This window comes from Morone saxatilis, unplaced genomic scaffold (assembly GCF_004916995.1).
Source record: "Morone saxatilis isolate NCDOM2014 unplaced genomic scaffold, NCSU_SB_2.0 Contig24, whole genome shotgun sequence".
NCBI classification, from domain to species: Eukaryota; Metazoa; Chordata; class Actinopteri; family Moronidae; genus Morone; species Morone saxatilis.
The window spans coordinates 10,946,426-10,965,206 of record NW_023339807.1 but is presented as its reverse complement, the minus strand read 5'-3'; the positions used below and the strand labels follow the sequence as shown (position 1 = coordinate 10,965,206).

The window sequence follows — 18,781 nt, the reverse complement described above, 5'->3', positions numbered from 1 at the left end:
AGAGAAAAAGGCAACTTTAAGTTTCAATGCAGTTGAACATCTGTTTATTTATTAGCATTAACACCATGCCATGAACAGGCTGAGTGGAGATACTCAAAGATTTTGTGACCCACCATCCTGAGCGGTTTTGTTGGCAGAGCCTCCTGACTGCAGACCGGGCTGACCCTCTTTGTCTTTCTCTGACAGCACCCTCTTCAGCGTGGGAGGAAGAGCTGTAACCTTCAGAGACACACCGCCACTACTGGGGGAATCTGAGCTCTCATCTGTCAGTAAAATGATCAAGAAACGAATAATATTAACCTTAAGCAAATATTGTCTCATCTCTCATAATATATACTCCACAAACCCAATGCAAACGTAGAATATCTAACTGTGTAATCTCAAAATAAAGATGTGGATTAAAAAAAGAATCACTACTGATCCAATGTTTCGACTGTACCTATGCTCCTGCTGCTGCTGGGGGTCCTTGGCTTCTGTGGGATGGTGGGTCGGGCAGCCAGAGCAGGCTTTGCTCCCTGTGGCACCGGTGGTTTTGGACTTACTGGTCCCCCAGGGGAACTTGAGGAGGACGTAGCCCTGAGACGAGGGACCGGTTCTGGCTTGGTCTCAGCACGAGGAGGGGTCTTCTCTGGTGAACTAGGGTCTGATTTATTGATGGAGCCACTGGGAGACCTGCTTTCTGAAATGGCGGACTGGGACTTGGCAGCTGACACATGCAAAAATAGAGAAATGAATGTTAAAAAGTACCAATTCACAACCAAACTTATCTGTGGAACAGTAGCTGCCTCAGGAAAAACCATGGACATTAGCCAAACTTGAAAACCATTTATAGGTCTCCATAAATCATTAACTTAATTATTCATTAGCTTTAAAGTTAGCTCATTAAAAATTTAAAGTTGCCCCTCTCCCTCTATATTTTCCCCATGTTTATCTTAACAGATAAAACCGCTTACCTGTTGCATTGCTGTCAGGCCTGTCGGGGCTAGAAGACTGGAGGAGACACAAGGAGAAAATATACACTCAGTATGAGGGCAGAATGGTAATATGTATGCGTTTATTATCTTTTAAGGGATTACTGTGTACAAATAAAAAATTCAAGCTTTTATTTTAACTGATTGGAGAAGTTTACCTTGTAATAATTGCACACGTACAGTTAGTTATACACTTTAAAAAATTGTTTTTGCACAACATATTCCTTTTTTACGTACTGCATAAAGTGTATATATTTTCATTATAGTTTTTATATTTTCTATTATATATTTTTATCAATATATATATATATACACACACATATATACATATATATGGTTTATATCATTTTATTATTCTTTATTGTATTTTTACACTTCTCTACTTTCTGTACTACATGTACTGCTGTGTCAAACCTGAATTTCTCCCACCGGGGATCAATAAAGGAACATCTCATCTTGAGTGCAGTGCTGTGATACTGAATGTACGTGTAACACTGCCAACATTTTAACACAAGGGGGCGCCTTTGTGATAGAAAATGCACCTCACACACCCATGCTTTGTATTAATGGCCTGCCTCTTGAATAGCTCCCTCTCTCTTCATTTTACCTGCATACACAAAGACACACATGCACACACACACATACACACACAACTCTGGAAGGCAGCCAGAACAAGCAGATGGCAGGAGAGGCTTTAGTGCCACTGATACAGGTCAGAAAAAACCCTAATGCTGCAAACGCCATAAACCTCTTACTGCACACTCTTACACACACACACACACACAAACCGTTTGCAGTAACTAGACAGGGACCAATAATACATCTTGTGAACACACACTTACAGGTGCCACCAACTCAAACAACTGCACACAAACAGTAGACAAAACATACAATTATTGTCCTTATTTATACATATATATATTATATATATAGAAAATTAAGAAAACTCTTTAACTCTTTCTGTTTTTGTGCTTTTGTGAAAATTAACAAGTGAATGTAGAAATGAGAGGAGGAGGTGGAGGAACTGAGAGCACTCCTAGTTTAAGTTTCATCTTTATGAATTTGGGCATTAAAAGTAGGTGGAATATTCCCATGACATTTATGTCCTGCTGTGAGTCATGACAGAGAATTTACATATCAGCCTTCTTTCTTGTCTTCATTCTGTCCATTTTGCTGTTCATGCATCTCTTCCACTCTGCACTTCCCTTTTCACCTTGTCGTCTGGTAGAAAATCAGGGTTGTTTGTGTTTTTATGTCAACATGCTGACAGGCGCAATTACTAGCCTTAAGATATACTAGCATCTGTCTCTGTGTGTGTGTAGATGTTTCTTATTTTGTGTGTTTTCCCAGCTGGAATTCACAGTTAGTGTGTTGAACAAAACTGCCTTGACAAGTGGAGACTGAACACCGACAGCCCCTAAAACAAAATCATATGTGTTCTGATTCAAACAAAAATCTCATTACATCTGACTGCCACACACAGTATCATAAAACCTTCAACCTTATTTATGTAGTTTAACAGTCACCTTAAGAAATCAAATTTAGCATAGCAATAACTAGCTTAAATAATGGAGTTTATATCTTCTGTTTTACTAAAACACACTTTAGTCTCACATCTACAGATGGAAATGTAGACTCGAGTCCAAAGGTAATTACTAAACCTTTGAATCACTTGTAAGGAATGCAATAACTAAGCTTGAGCTTTTCGGTCAACTGCAGTTTGCAATGTTAAGAATTATGAAAGAACTATGAACTGGAAAAAAAGCCTTGCAATTTAGGGCCCAACACAAATGTTGCTGGTGAAGGACATACTGTATTTAATGTGGGAGTCAGCACAATCATCTTTGAGGTTTGCATCAGGCTCATGATCTTTGCCACATGTTGTTGTCTCCCATCTGTCTCTTACTTTCCCTTGTTTCTTGTAACCCTGGTGCTTACTTTTTAACCATCTCACCTTGTGTGCTCTCCTCTCCTGCTTGGCCTTCATCTCTGCCAGGAGGCCACTGCCCATCATCTGCAACCCCGGGTACCGCCTGCCTCCCTGAGGACTACCCCTGCCGTCCGAACCCTCCCAAGGCTCGTCTATGGAGTCCGGCGTCCTCAGCTCCTCTGAGCGGTCTGAGCTGCTGCTGTAATCTGCAGGCTGCGAGCGGCTGGAAGTGTCTCTGCAGTGAACACCGGAATGATTAGTGAATGAGTGGTCGACCAGTACATTGGGAATGACTTAGTGGGTAATTTACTGTTCTAACAGAAAAATAAATTTCTTTTTTTTCATCTATACCTGGATTTTGTCTCAGGTGCTGGGCTCTTTAATGCCACCTTTGGTGAGGAGGGCTCCTCAGGGATGGTGGGAGCTGGCGTCGAGGCTGCAGATGTACCCAAAGCTGAGGGGGTTGCCTGGTTTTTCTCTGACTTATCCGATTTATCTGATTTGTCCGATTTATCTGATTTGGAAGAACGTTTGATGAGATTAAGGAATCCTCCTTTACTCTTCTTCTTCTCTCCGTCTTGAGATTCTGAACTCTTCAGGGAACGTCTGAGAGGAGACAGAAGGACAAAAGACTTATGTATGACTTGCGTATCAAATTTAGGGGATGAGTACTATAACTATTAGAACAAGTAAAAATATATAAATAAAGCATATTCCTTACTTGGAATCCATCTTGGTAACTTTTGTTGAGAAGAACTCGTCCACACCCTCATCTACCCTTCCCATGAGGCCATTCTGCTCCCCATCCTGAGATGGAGCACTGTTAATTTGCTGAAAGAGGAAGATCAAGAATCTCATACCATGTCTAGACCATCTGGCAAACAGTAGATCTACTGTTTCTGTGCAAGTTTTTGATATATATTCCACTCATGCTTTGTGTCAATCTTTTCAGGTTAATTTGATCTTGCCAGTAAATGAAAGGAAGCCTCTTTGAGGCCACTAATGTTTTAAACTGAACTTCAAAAGTGCTCTGCCTGCAAAGTTTTACTCACAGGGACTTTGCTGGAATGTGTTTTCTTGTTCCGGCGAGGTCGTAGTTTGGTGAAGTGCTGCAGCTTTTTTTCCTCCTCAGACGGCAGCTCCACCATCGCTCCTGGTGGACGATGCTCCTGTTTTGGCAGAAGGTGAGATGGAGTAGGTGGAGTTCGAGATGAAGTGTCCTCCACATGGATAGGGACGTCCTCCAGGGCCTTGTCCAGGTCAAACTCCATCTCTGTGGGTAGGACGTTCATTAGGATGTTTGTAATTGTGTACTCTCACCTATCATCAGGTCTAAGAAGCGTCAGTATTGAAGAATTTTTTGAAAGGACAAATACAGACGATTGAAACTGATCAAGTAAGCTTTTTATAGTATAAAGCAGAAGGATAATGTACTATTTGGTTTTAATAAAGCTCAATGTCATTTAATATAAACTAAAAAATGTATAATAAACTGCTCACCAAAGGCGCGAGACACTGGCCGAAGCATTCTGCTGTGGATGCTCTTCCTCTTGGATTTAGGAGTCATCTGAAAGAAGAGCAGATAATCAGATAAAAGTTGTGCTAATTCAAATATTAAAAATGTCAAAACTGTTATTTCTATCATTCAAGACTGTTTGAGCTTTAAGTTTGATAACCATGTTTATTCTTCAAAAAGAAAAAATCCTGGTAGAACAAATGAACAAACAATATGGTCAAAAATAATACAATCACAAACTGTGGCTGTTAGATCCTGGTTTCCTATTTGGGATTCTGTCCACAGTTTACTTGTAACTACACTTTATTTCATTGTGTGCCAGTTTGCGATAAGACCAAATATGAACCTATTTAATCAAAACACTATAAATATAAATAATTATTATAATTATTGTATTGATTTTCCTTATAACACACATATTTCCATAAGCTAGAATAACACAGACAACCTGATCTACATACAGACATATAGACACAAGGCACACTGGTTTATTAAATTGTTTTTTTTATGATGTATCCTAAAATGTAAAGTGAGACAATTAGGACAGCTGTTAGGGTTATAAAGCAAGATACAATCAATTTCATTGTCTCTATACAATGGTAGACAGTAAACACAGTAACACATGTTGCATATTATATTGTGTAAGCTGGTGATAACAGACGTTAAGTGGAGAGGGGCAGTGCAATGTGCCTAAAAGCACAAAAATATACATTTTTAATTATCAGCATTCAACAGTGTTAAATATAATTCTGAGAGTGAGTGAGGAGATGGTAGATAAGTGTGTCCTACTATAGTCATACTGTAGTTTTTCTACACTCTTTACAATCTTTAAAATTAATCATAGGGATCAAGACTCTTTAGACAAAGATACAACACAGAACTATATAGCAGGCAGGCACAGTGAGGAGGACAGAAAGCAAGACGAAAAGAAAGTGGATTGAAAGGAGAGCATAGAGAGAGAGAGAGAGTCCAGAATTACTTACACTGGTGCAGCACAAAGTCTCCGTGGAGCAAAGGTGGAGAGAGATGGAAGAACAGAGGAAAAGAAGATTGAAGAGGAAGAAAGACAACACACAGTAAGGCCTAGTGAAGACACAAATGAAAGAGATAGCTGGGACAGTTTGTGTAAAACAGGAGAAAGTAGAGAAGAGAAAGAGAAAGGGCAAGAGACGAGAGAGACCGACAGGACCAGAGAAAGAACATGCAGCTTCTTGCAGCCTGCATTTACACTACATCACAAGTCACACACAAACAATATATTGATACTCCTTATCTACAACAAATCTACATCTACACAAAAAAAGTTATTTATCCATGAAAAAGGTTTAATAATCATAAACAGTGGTCATTAACTAATTTTATCTTTTTCCATCTTCTAGTGGAAAATAAAACCCTACACTTCACTACTACATATATGAATGTTAATGACAAAAAATCCCATTTTGTAATTTTTCTATCACTGAATTTATAAAGTCTGACACAATTACTTTTGGAAACTAAACATCAAGAAAGTTGTGTAATACCAAAATCAATCCTCAATTGTCTTTGGTTGTTAATGTCTATTTTCCCCTGTAGCGGCAAATATTAAACGAGGTGTAAATGCTTGTATTAATGTAATACAAATGAATATATTTGTCTTCGGTGGCAAGACTGAATGAACAGGTTATTAATTATTATTACTGTAAATCCAGTAACATACTAGTAGAAGCACTCATCAAACCCATTCTTGGCTTTGTTAAGACAACTTGTGCTGATTCTTCACACATAAAAATCAGTTATGTACATTGTCGCACACACACACACACACACACACCCACACACACACAGCACCACACACACACACACACACATAATCCGTTACCCATCATAACCTACCATGCATGTCTCTAGATCCTCCAGTCGTTCAGCCTCCAGTATCTCAGTTGATGCCCGTTTAGGAATCTTCTCTTCTGGGACGTCCAGATCCACCGACTCCTGCCGCACCAAGGGGCGACCTCGTCGCACCAGGTGGTCTGCCTGGGAGGAGAAGAAGAAAGAAGAAACAGAGGGCAGAGGTGTTGTGTGAAGAAAATATGGGTTCAAGGAAGAGAGAGAGAAGATGTCGATAAGCCAGTGGGAAGAAAGGTCAACAGAGAGAAAAAGAGTGATAAGATGGGATGAGAAAAAGGGAGGAATTATGAGTATTGTGGAAGAAAGAGGAAAGGGTCAGATAAAAAACAATAAGGGGTTTTAGAGAGATTTACACAAATTAAAATTATTCTTACGCTACCAAAACACTAAAATGCAATTTAGAGGGGTAAAAAGACATTGTAAATAAATCAAGAGCTTTGTTGACTTTAATCTTACCAGAGTGAGTTGGGAAGTGGAAAGAGCCTCCAAAATCTCATCAACAATGCGATCAGACAGGAAGGACGCTAGACTCAGCTTCACCTCGCTGATACACACCAGAGAGTGATGGTCAGCAAGACGTACACAACAAACCCCAAAACAGCCACAGAAAGATCTCAGTGATACATCCGTAGTTCAATGTGTTCAAACCACAAACACACACCTGATCTTGTTGATGATATCCACCCCAGACTGCTCTAGGAGGGTTTTGGTGACAAAGCTTTTGGGTACGACCATCTTGGCTGAGCTGGCTTTCATTAGCTCTGGACGAAGATTACACCTCTTCATCACATGAGGGCACAGAGACTCTGCTGCATCCACCATCGACTCCAACAGAGTCTGGAAGGATTGAAATAAGAGATACATGGACATGACCTTGTGTATATAATTAGCGAGTGCAGAGAATAATAATAAAGTCTAATATATTTAATTATTCATTGTATTTTGCAGTCTTGTGTGAAGCACTTAAAATAAAAAAATAAAAGACACTATAATTTTCGGTGGCTACAATTTCTAGTTTAATTAACCATCCTTCTGTCATCTTTGCAGTAAAAGTTATTAACCTACCTGTAGCTGCTGGTCCATGACAGTTGTCACTTCTCCAGCCATAGACTCCAGTTTCTCCTGAATGGGCCCCACTGACGAGCTGTTCACCTCCTCTCTGGCAGCGGATCCTAGGTGGTAGAGGTTGGGGAGCAGCTGGAGGAGACATAGGATGGATACATGGATCAAATAAAGAATGTAGGAAACTACTAGAAAACTGACCTCCAAATGAGCTTCTAGATAAAACCTTTAAATTTCCTCGCACCACAAAGGCCCGTTTGTCTCTCCTTACCGTTTTAGAGTTCCTGGCATCTTTGATGAGGTTCTCTGCTGATCTGACGTCATCCAAGATGAGGTCTGTCTCCGAGTTCCTCAAAGAGTTCAGGTGGTCCTGCACCTTCACACAGATCCTGTCAATCATCTTGGGAAAAAAAACAAGTCATGAAAATATAGAACAATATTTGGTACAGTCCTACCTACTTTATAAATGATTACAGATTAATTTTGGTCAAAAATGTGTAGATTATAATATATACATACAACAACATATACATTTGGTAATTGTTGTATTTGCATCTGTTTGTTTACACACCTGTTGTGTGGTTGTGGTTACGATACCCTGCTGCAGCCGATAGGCCTGTTCCTGTAGGTATTTTCTGGTTTCATGGTTCCTGTACAGGTAATTCTCAATCTGGGGAGACAAACACAACGCCACCATCATGATAATAAACCAAAGTGATAATGATGTAAAACTGTTCGAAGTTGTTGCATATAACACGTTTTCTACACAATAATCCTGTAACACTATTATAAGACATCTGGAGGCTGGAGGGACCAGTGATAACTCTTTATATACCTTCAGCAAGGCATCCTCTGTTTTCTCAGGGCTGGCCTTCAGAGCCTGGGAGGCATCAATAATGGGGATGGGCATGAAACGAATGGTGAAGTTCCTAATGGAGACAGCCAGAGGACATTATTCCACAGTTAATTCACATTATAGAGGAAGGACAAGAGTGAGACGCGTATAGAAGACATATTCCAATAAACATGAAGGAAAGTGATGCATTTGAACACACACATATAGTGTACTGTGTTATGATGCACAGTTGAGGGTTTGTAATTTTATTCACTGTAGTACAATAGTAAACATAGTGAAATGCATCCACTTGTGGTATTTTAATGCATTCAAGTCCATATCTGCATAATGGCATCATACAATTATGCTTATTGAATTGTAACATATACATTATTATATGTCATGGTTCAATATTCATTATAGTTCATATATGCTAATATCAGTAACACTGTAACCCCACTGGCAAAAAAAAAAAAAAACTGTGTGTGCTGCTCTCATGTTGGTCTATTACTGAGCAATAAACTGGCACCATTAAAGAGGTTACTGATCTCAAGATAGAGGTCAGCACACAGTAATAATATGCATATAATGATGGGGGAGAGGAATGAAAGAGAAAAAAATAGAAAAAGAAATGAAGATACAGTAGATTAGAAAGCAGAAGGCACAGAAAGATGAAAATGAGGCCGTTTGGAGGCAACAGAAAGGAAAGAGTATGAGTCAGATGTTGATGGTTGTCAACCTCAAAGGTAAACTGGTTAATCTCTGCTCAGATATGTATGCTTCACATACACACACACACAGATTTGACTTCTGTATGAACCCGGCTGCTCTCTTCCCTCATCTCTTCAATTCAAAGATCTGTGGTCAACCTGGCCGAGTTATGAATTTTCATTTTACAACTACAACTAAAATGCTGTTTCAATATTGATTAGTGAATGAGAAAAAAATACAGCTCAGAAACAGATTTTTTTTTTTAAATTGCTGCAAATTACAGTTATTTTCATCACTGATTAATCTGCTGATTTCTCATATAGTAAAAATCTCTTTTAATTTCCTTAACCCTAAGATGAAGTCTTCAAATCACCATTAACGGTCTAAAAACCAAAATATATTCGGTTTACTGTCACATAAGATTAACACACAAGATCTGCTAATCAATTAGTTGACCAAACACCAGCTCTATTTGGCCATATACGGGATCGACTCAATGGTTTGACGCTGCCACATATATCTACAATGCATTTATAATATTTGATCTTAATTAAACTATCAAGCTTTGAGAGATCATATTCATATTGTAACTTTTAATGCAGGTGAAAATGAGACTTTATGAAATATTGACCTATAAGGAATGTAACGTCAAGCATGAGGAAACATTTTCTGATAAAAAAGAGCACAAGAGACATGAGGAAATTGCCTGAAAGGAATGAACGTGCACACACACACACACACACACTACTGCACTGCTCAACAGAACAGAGAACAGGAGCAAAAAAAAAGAAATATTGTTATTTCAATAATGCAATACAGAGACTCAGAGGGGAAATGGGTAGATGTGCTTCTGGGAGAATATGATAAACAGAGAGAAGATGAGAGAGTGGTGCATGTACAGATGTGTCCCAGAAGCAAATATAGTGAGATGCACATGTCGTTTCACACACACACACACAATGTACTCCTTTTTGTCTCTCTTAATCTATTCTGCTCTCTCCTACTTTCCCTTCCTCAGCATCTTTTCTTCCACCATTGTTTCTTTGTTGTTTGCCACTCTTTGGTTTCCTTTCTCTCATCCTCTCTCCTTCTCTTCCTGCCTACACACACCTCAAGGTTTCCTCCCGCTCAGCACAAATGACATTTAGGCTGCAACAGCTAACCACGCATCCATCCCTTCAGAAGTGTTTGTGCAGAACACCAGTGTACGTATACAGTTAGAATAGAGGCATCATCAGCATGCACTGACAGACAGAGCTGCTTACTTTTCCAGAGCAGCTGCGACATCCTGAAGACCCTGAGGGCTGGTGTTGTTCTTATCCCAGATCACAGTCCTGCACAGAGAAATGTGACACAAATTGAACTCATGTTCAGAGAGATGATCTACAACATTTTAGTTTCCATCTACTAAAACCAAGAGATGCAAAAAATGTTTTACAAAAGGATGCAGTCACAAAGGCAAATTAAATGTTTTACAATGATCTCCTTTAAAGGGATTTTTCAAAATAATTGTTATATATTAAAATCTTTGCATGGGTTTCAGTACATGTAGGGTATAATGGGCATGGCATTAGTCTGAAGCCACATGCTGGCAAGCTTTGTGGCAATATAACTCTATTTATGGTCTACTATTATGTTTGACTATTTGTATATGTCATTTACTCAGCTGAAACTAAACTTTAACCTCCCTTATTTAGCATTTATAGACTAGATTATAGATTAAATAAATTATTTAATGAAAGGGTTATAACACACTATTGATGTTTTAAGTAGATATAGGCATTTATTAATGTAATTGTCAATAAAACTCCTTATATCAGTACTTGCAAGTCTATACTGCAAACAGATAATAAATACAGTAAAATACAGTTGTAGTAACAATGTCTTCATAGGGGAATTTATATTTATATATATTTATATTTATATTTTTATTTTTTGTATTAATAAAATCTAAGTATATCTGCCTACAATTAAATTATATTGTGTTATAAACAATTTATTAAAAGTAGTAAATCATACACACTGTTCCTATTTTCTGTCTGATTGAAAGTATTTCTTCACCTTATGTGAAGCACTTTGAACTGCCTCTGTGTCTGAAAGATGCTATACAAATTAAGTTGCCCAGGGCTGCAGAGGAGCCAGTAGAATGTCAACTAGTGATGAAATGTGATTAATTTATTTTTTATTGTTATTTATAAATAAAAATCATGTGAAATTGCCTTTGATCCTCAAACATATATTCACCTGAGTTTGGAGTTGATCTGTAGCGCCTTGGCCAGCATCTTGGCTCCCATGTCCCCCATGGCGTTCCCGCTGATGTCTAACCTGGTGAGCGAGGAGTTGCTGCCGAGGGCGTTCAGCACGATGGTCAAATCACTCTTTAGTCTGGAGTCTGCTAGAGACAGGGAGGTGAGGGGCTGGGAAGGGCAGGATTGAGGGAGAAGTGTGCATTTGGGAGGGGGAGGAGAAAAGGTGTGAAAAAGAGGGTTTATATTATGAGAAGAATATCTGGAGTGTTTGTGGCAGTGTTACAGTGAAGCAGGGCAAGCGTCGGTTTATCTGCCACCTGCAGGCTCTCCAATAAAGTCATAATTGATGAGCTGCCCTCCACTTCTGTGTTTATTCAACTTTGGCATCCCCAGCAAGCATTTTAAAGGAGCTTTCTTGGTCAGTGTTGTATATCACTGCCAACTTTAACAAAAGCTATTATAATTTATGTCACTGGAAGCATTAATATTCTTTTAGGCAGTGCCAGCTTGTTTTCCCAAGTGTCCTTAAATTTATTCACTGTCCATTGATACTTAGTTTTCCTGTGTCTTCTATTTATGTGGCTTAATTCTTCCTCTGTTTGTCATATAAATGTAGAGGTTTTTCTACAAATATTTTTCATAAGACATGTATTTGGAAAAAATGTCTCAAGATTTAATGATTTCTAATGATACGTTTGGATACCTAATGTATTACTCATAATAATAATAATACACAAAAATATAATGTTTTTGAGTTAAATCTATTTATATCTTAGCATAAATTTCTGCCCCTTAAAGTCTCGCCACATGTTTCTAGATTCGCCCCTGCTCTATGTTCCTGCTGGGCAAGGGCAATTCCCAATTAATCATTTATCAGAGAACCAGGTGTACTTGCAAGAGATCTATAAAATGTCAGTGGTATTATCATTAAAAACTCCACAGGGCCAAATGAAAAATTCAGCACTGGATCAAGTGGATTTCTTCGTGATGTGAGAGTGATGCCAGAGTTTACAAATATCCAACAGCGCCCGTCTGTTCACCACAGTTGAGCTGCTCTATGATGCATGCCATTTACACAGCTGGAGACTCCTGGGAACAGTCTTCACTAAACATGCTGAGGCTAAAAGTAGCTCCTAACTGGCTGAGTTTTGAGAAACTCCTAACAATATGTGTGGCTATGACAATTCTAACTTTAGGGCTCTTTAGATTTTGGTCTAAGAATAATTCACAAACTAAGACCCGCTTAACAACTCAACTCACAAACAAATTGAGAAAATAATGTGGATTTGCAACTACCTAAGTAAGTAACAAAATCCAGTGTGAAGAACACACTTCATGTTTAGTACACGTGTCAACTGGAAGTCACGAGAAAATCTCCAACAGCCCTGAATCTAAATGTGAGCAGGAGACTCTCGCCTCCACATGGATTAACACAGTGGATGTCACGCTCTGACAGTACACAGATAGCACAGAAGCATGCAGCAGTGCAAGAAACACTTAAAGTAAGGTCTGTTATCTTAGTGGTTTTTATAGCTCGACACCAAAGAAATCAAAAGATTAAAGCCAGAGTTCATGAGTTTGTGTGCTTTAGCATAAGAAAGTAGGCAACAAAGTGATGAATGATGTGTGAGTTATGACATTAACTAGTATTTCCCTCTCTAATGAGGCTTTTTTTACTATGAAGGAGAGTGATGAGTGTGTGGAGGAATAACATCAACACGGTTATAAAGGCAGAAAATTACTTTTTTATGTCTTGTCTGAGGATGAATAGAAAATTATTTACTGCCTGCATGTGCTCCTGTGAGGCACAGAGCAGACATTAAACATGCAAATTTAAATAGGTAGTAGTTTATGGACCAGTAGCCACAGTGGCTAATTCTTTCTCCAGTGATTGAGCTAAATGAATAGAAACAGCTAAATGAGAATAAAAAGAAAAACCTGGGCCAAAATTGTCCTACTAACACATGAATGCAGTGTACCAATAGAAGAAGTTACAATGGTAGGCTGTGCCGACAACAGTAATAACAAGTGCTATCCCTCCCTATGACTGCAGCAAATGATTTTGAGCAGCTACAGCAGCTCGGATTTTCAGCCCTTATTAATCACTAAAATTAGGAAATCATTGCTCTGGGTATGCAAACACGTCTTGTTTAATAAAACCGAGAAAATGAGAAATTGTAATCCAAGACACGCAAATAAAAATGACCTTATACCGGAGACAAATTAATCTATTTAATTGATGTCCATAAATGAGAAATTTGTCCTGTGTTTAATATTCTGATGAAACTCATTTATCCCGCAGGGTGTGTTCAGAAATATGACATCCTGTCTCTCCATTACAGTCACAGACTCTCCTCCTCTCTCTGCTGTCTGGTGCTTCTTTTTTATTGATGTGAGAGTGATATCGACATTCTTATTTAAGTTTCATATAAGATTTTGCTAAACTAGTCCTTTAATGAGGCAGACATACACCTTCTCACCAATGAACCGCAGAATACAGTTTGTGTATCCGTTTATATTCTGGCAGCCGTAAGGTGTCCCAGGTCTAACTGTCTGGACTCAGGCCAGGACACAGAAACACAACAGGGTAAATGTGCTGCCTGAAGCTGTGTTACACACACCTGCTGCTGATTAAAATGTAAAACGTATTATCTCTTGCATGTGAGCTCTGGTTGTAAGGTACTGTGCGTGTGTGTGTGTGTTTGTGTATACAGTATGTGCACGTTATCAAGACTTGCTGCATGTGTGTAAACCAGTATCCAACATAAAAGTGCAGACTTCCCTGGCCCAAACAAATCTGTGCACCACAGCTTCTAATATCAGCAAGCCCCTGTCTGAGAACAGCTATCCTTGTATGCAACAAAAACCTTGATTCTCTAGCAACCTTCCCTTCCTAATTAAATTTTGTATTCCTTACTATCCACCCCTACTGAACATCCTTTGACCTACCACCTTTAACCTCTTACTGTCACTTTTTCAGTACCCATCAATTCAGTTTCTCACGCTTTTTTCCTTATCTCTTTGTATCCCACCTGCAAAGCCAGATAACCAGCTCATACACATAGGCTATCATCTCATGCACATAATGACACACACACAGACTAAAAGCACCCAAAGACCAATCCAGCACAGAGCAGCTCAATAGGACCATCAATCTAGCACATCCGCCACTGTGGGAGACAAAAAAGGGCAGGCACTGGGGCACAATTTGTTACGGCTCCCATGATGGAGAGAGAGATACAATGAGTGAGATTGATGGAGGGACAAGAAGGAGGGGAGATAGTCAGAACCTGGAGAAAATCACATTATTTCACTGCAGGTTTTCAGAGCAATTGAAGAAAATTATAGCTTACCCAGCATCTTTTAATAATAAATAATTCCCCCTTTAGACATTGATAGACAGAGGGAGGGAAAATCCAATGGTTTGAGGAAATGTAGACGCTAAGCTATTTACTCACTGCGTAATGTTTGAATTCTTAGTAGAGAAGAGACAGTAATACATCAGGTAATAAAAAGTTACGGTACGTCAGTATAAATAAAAAGTCTTGATCCAACTTGACCCTGAGTGAAACAGCATGAATGTTTGAGTACGGCTCATAAACCTGCTGCTGAATCTGACACTATTGATTACTGTAGGGAAATTATATTCACACCACCCTCCAAAGGAGGGGTCAGAGTTCAGTTGTAGAGCAGCTGGTGGAGATTCTGTGATGAGATCTGTGTGTCCCTCACAAAGGCCAGACAGAAAAGGAAATTAAAAACTCACCGACTCCTCTTCCTGAATCATATGGACCAGGCTGTCCAACACTGGAGCAAGGTTTCTAAGTTAGGTACAGGGAAAAAAAAATATACAGAAAATATACGTCAGGAACATGTTTCTAGATTACTGTGCAATTCCATCTTGAATACAACACTATATCTGTGGTCATCTCAACTCCCTCGTTATGTACCTGTGAGTATGTAGTGGACAATGACTTCAATGCCAAGTGTGTACACTGTACACAGCCCCAAACTGTACATGTCAGTTGTGCACCCTCCCTGTATTCTTACTTGGACTTGATGTTGTTGAAGTTCTTTCCCAGAGAGAGGTGCCTGATGGATCGGTTCTTGGCTAACCACACCAGCAGAGTGGACAGGTCTGAGTCTAGGCCTGCAGGTAGAGAAACAGGTGAGAAATAATAATTGTTGACTGATCCTATAGTTGCATGTTGAGGAGAACTAGGGTTGAAAAGTTCAGTAAAAATATTTTACAATAAAAATGGAAGCAGCCATCTCACCGTTGTCAGAGATGTCTAGGCTGGAGATGTTTGGGATCTCTGCAATACAACCTTCAAGGATCTGAGAACCTCCTGACCGCAACTGGAGAGACAGGAGGGCACATTTTAAACACACAACTACACACACACACACACACACACACAGTACATGTGACACAATCTAGAGAACAGCCTGTTGATCTAATAACAGTACAGGTAACTAGAGCTTGTTGCACTGAATATGGGACTCCTTAATTGCCTGCTGCACTACTACTGGAAAAATACAGCTTAAGGAAAGGCCTGCACTAAAAAAGATTAACATAAACGTCACAGTGCCTGCACAAAGGCTTGCACTGTGCAAATGTTTGTACAATTCAACAATAAGAGATTCAAGTACTGTGCATAGTTTTAACCTGTGTGCATAACAAAGCAAGTGGTTTAATATCAACATCTGAATATAGTTCTTGTGAAACATGCATTTAAGCACAGCACGTTTCTAAGCACAGACAACTAATAATGGAAACATGCAGGACAGACTTATCAAGAGGAATGACAAACATAGTAATGGAAAATGACACCTAACTTAAAATAACCATACAGATCATTCACAGCAATTGCAGCGGGATGCAGTTAAATCTTTTCATTTCATGTGATATGTTGATAGAAAAAACGGACCCCGAGAAGAACAGGATCAGAAGAAAATTATAATATCTGCCAAAACAGACATGCAAATAAAAACAAGAAAGAATGAGATGTTAATTATTAAGAGTGAGCACACTGGTACTTACACAATGGCCAAGCTTACAGAGGCATTAGGGGGAGAGAACAGCATGTCAAAGCCATGCCAACAATTACCAGCAACAAAACACACAGATGCTTAATGATCATACTTCTATTCAAACACACACCCCCCCAATGACACACATTTGCACAAACACTCTCGACAAGAGTCATACAGGCAGTCCTTATTTTGGATGCCGTCAGCCCACTCAGAGTTTTGGGCTGCTTCCACCAAACGGTTCATTAAGACTTCAAAAAAGGCCGCAACGCATCATTTCCCCCCGCAGCTTCAGTTTGGGAAGATTTCTATGGGAATCTGAAATTGGATTTCCTGTGTAATTTGTATTCATGTGTTATCTTTAGCAATCCCATTGAATCTGCAGCAGGCTGTCTTTTTCCATTTGAACAGAGGAGGAGATGAAGGCGAGGAGCTGGTGTGTGTCTGTGTGTGTGAGAGAGAGTTGTGCTGAAACAATTAGAGATGGAAACTAAACCCGACCCCACCCCCACCCCTGTACATCTCTCCCTTTCCACCCCCACCTGCTGCCTGCCAAGTATTCCATTATACAGCCTCTTAACAGTGTCACTGGCCTGTCAAATGGTTTTGGAGTGGATCCTAAAAAGCTGATTGCATTCAAACAGTATTACCTCCAAACTATTAAAAACCACACTCACCAAACTTTATCTGGAAAAAGGCGCTTATACAAATGCTACCAGTACTTGCAACAGGGAGAATAAATGTATAAATATCAATAAACATCAAACCAACCAACGATGATCATGCTCCGTCAGTCTTACCTCACAGCAGCTGAGGTCTAGAGACACGTCCTTCAGATTGAGGTTACTGGCCAGGCCAAGCAGGAGAGCTCTAAAACAATATTATTATATATTACATATATTATATTGTCTCTATTTGTGAGCATAAAGTATATGTTTTGTCAATTTCCAAATAATATTAATACCACTTTTAGTAAAAAAAACATTCTACTGCAGTGTCCTGGTTAGTGCAGATCGAGCTGCAGCAGCTGTCCTCGCTGTGATATAGGCTGACAAGACATGTTTATTCTTACTGCTTTAAATGGGAATACAGGTGATAAAAGAAGGTAAGAGGGGGAAAAAGTACGGTCACAGAGACTGTGGAACAGAAGGAGCTGCTCCTCAGACACATTAAATGTGAATGAATCGTTCTCTCACTTGAGGGCCTCTGGTGGCAGCTTGGTTCCTGACACGTTGATGGAGCTGAGAGACATGGCACTGCTGAAGAAGTGCTTGAATGACGGAGGAACCTCTTTGCCTTTCCTACAGAAACAAAAAGAAAGCAGGAAATATCAATAGTGATCCAGTACTATTTACTGTAAGGATCAATGGTGTTGTTCCTTTAGCTGACCTGAGATTTAAGCCAACATTAAAATTTTAGTACTCTTGCTTTACTCATGCCCTAAAAGCCTGTGACCCATTTTTGTTTTTATCTACTGTTTAAGAAACTGTTTTAGCTCCACAAAACAAAGGATTCAGACGAGATTTTCACAAAGGACAATCACTCAAAGTCTCAGGTATAACCTTTAATCACTACTCATCCTCCCTCTCCAATCTCCCCCCTCCTCCCTTAATGAAGTCCTCAACTCCCTAGAGACACACTGGAAAGAGAGATAATAATGGGAAGAAAACTCCACCCACCACCCATCTGTTACACACAAAATCTGCACACACACATGCAGAGGCACACAAGCTCTCACACAAACACACACACCCACACACCCACACACACACACAGGCACTCATATTCAAACACACATTCGAATTGTGCACATTTACAAACCCAAACAAACACACATGCACCTCCCCTCCTGTCTTCTCTGTAGTGGCACTTTGTCACCAGCAGGTGTCACACAGCAGCATACAGACTGAGTCTTTGCATTGAATAAGTCATTTCAGGTCAAATGTAAATGTTGATGTAGTCAGTACTACAGTAAAGAAGTAGAATCACACCTAAGCCTTAATGGGGTTATAGGCTAAAGCTAATTTTTCCAGCAAATACATGATGGATGACAATGTACAGGGGATCCCATTAAAGGGAGGCAAACCAATATCCAGATTGCATTTAGGGCCTGATTTTACAAAATAACTCTAAGCAAACTATGGCTTTCAAAGTTTTCAACCTCAGTGCAGACTGATCTAAAACTGCAAAGGAAGGAAACAGATGTAAAGTCAGTGTGACTCTCTTCATGTAGTGAGGATTCAGACTGGGCTGATGGGACAACCAGAGACACAAAAAGATGGCTGGTTCTGATTCAATTATTGAGGTTTAAAGGTAAAGAAATAATGATGAGTAATATTTGTAAGAAAGTTTGAGTACAAATGTACTTTGTCATGATGAAAATGAAAATAAAGAAATTTGCAAATAAAAGCCTTGCTTTTCTAACTTTTGTATCCCATACTTATGTAATACTGTTTTTTTTAATGTTATTCTTCTATTGTGCAACTTTCTGTCCACCATTGTAGCATGTGCTGTACTTCCTGTGGTATTTGGGAAATCTTGGCAAATGCACTCTTGATCAACAAACCTTGTAGGATACAAGCT

General features: G+C 39.3%; 1 protein-coding gene across 1 annotated transcript in view; it reads right to left on the bottom strand.

The window, feature by feature from the left end:
* Window positions 1-18,781, bottom strand: part of LOC118336318 (F-actin-uncapping protein LRRC16A-like) — a 71,253-nt gene that overhangs the window by 4,809 nt on the left and 47,663 nt on the right. Inside the window, exons 16-37 of the mRNA XM_035672933.1 lie at window positions 17,395-17,499; window positions 16,999-17,068; window positions 15,442-15,523; window positions 15,215-15,314; window positions 14,931-14,985; window positions 11,160-11,332; window positions 10,181-10,249; window positions 8,205-8,298; window positions 7,941-8,039; window positions 7,641-7,769; window positions 7,373-7,504; window positions 6,969-7,144; window positions 6,764-6,851; window positions 6,293-6,433; window positions 4,402-4,468; window positions 3,954-4,174; window positions 3,623-3,732; window positions 3,253-3,507; window positions 2,926-3,136; window positions 954-990; window positions 440-706; window positions 114-263 (exon numbers count right to left, since the gene is read on the bottom strand). Coding sequence (XP_035528826.1) covers window positions 114-263; window positions 440-706; window positions 954-990; window positions 2,926-3,136; window positions 3,253-3,507; window positions 3,623-3,732; window positions 3,954-4,174; window positions 4,402-4,468; window positions 6,293-6,433; window positions 6,764-6,851; window positions 6,969-7,144; window positions 7,373-7,504; window positions 7,641-7,769; window positions 7,941-8,039; window positions 8,205-8,298; window positions 10,181-10,249; window positions 11,160-11,332; window positions 14,931-14,985; window positions 15,215-15,314; window positions 15,442-15,523; window positions 16,999-17,068; window positions 17,395-17,499 — 2,831 coding nt within the window. The remainder of the gene's footprint in view (window positions 1-113; window positions 264-439; window positions 707-953; window positions 991-2,925; window positions 3,137-3,252; window positions 3,508-3,622; window positions 3,733-3,953; window positions 4,175-4,401; window positions 4,469-6,292; window positions 6,434-6,763; window positions 6,852-6,968; window positions 7,145-7,372; window positions 7,505-7,640; window positions 7,770-7,940; window positions 8,040-8,204; window positions 8,299-10,180; window positions 10,250-11,159; window positions 11,333-14,930; window positions 14,986-15,214; window positions 15,315-15,441; window positions 15,524-16,998; window positions 17,069-17,394; window positions 17,500-18,781) is intronic.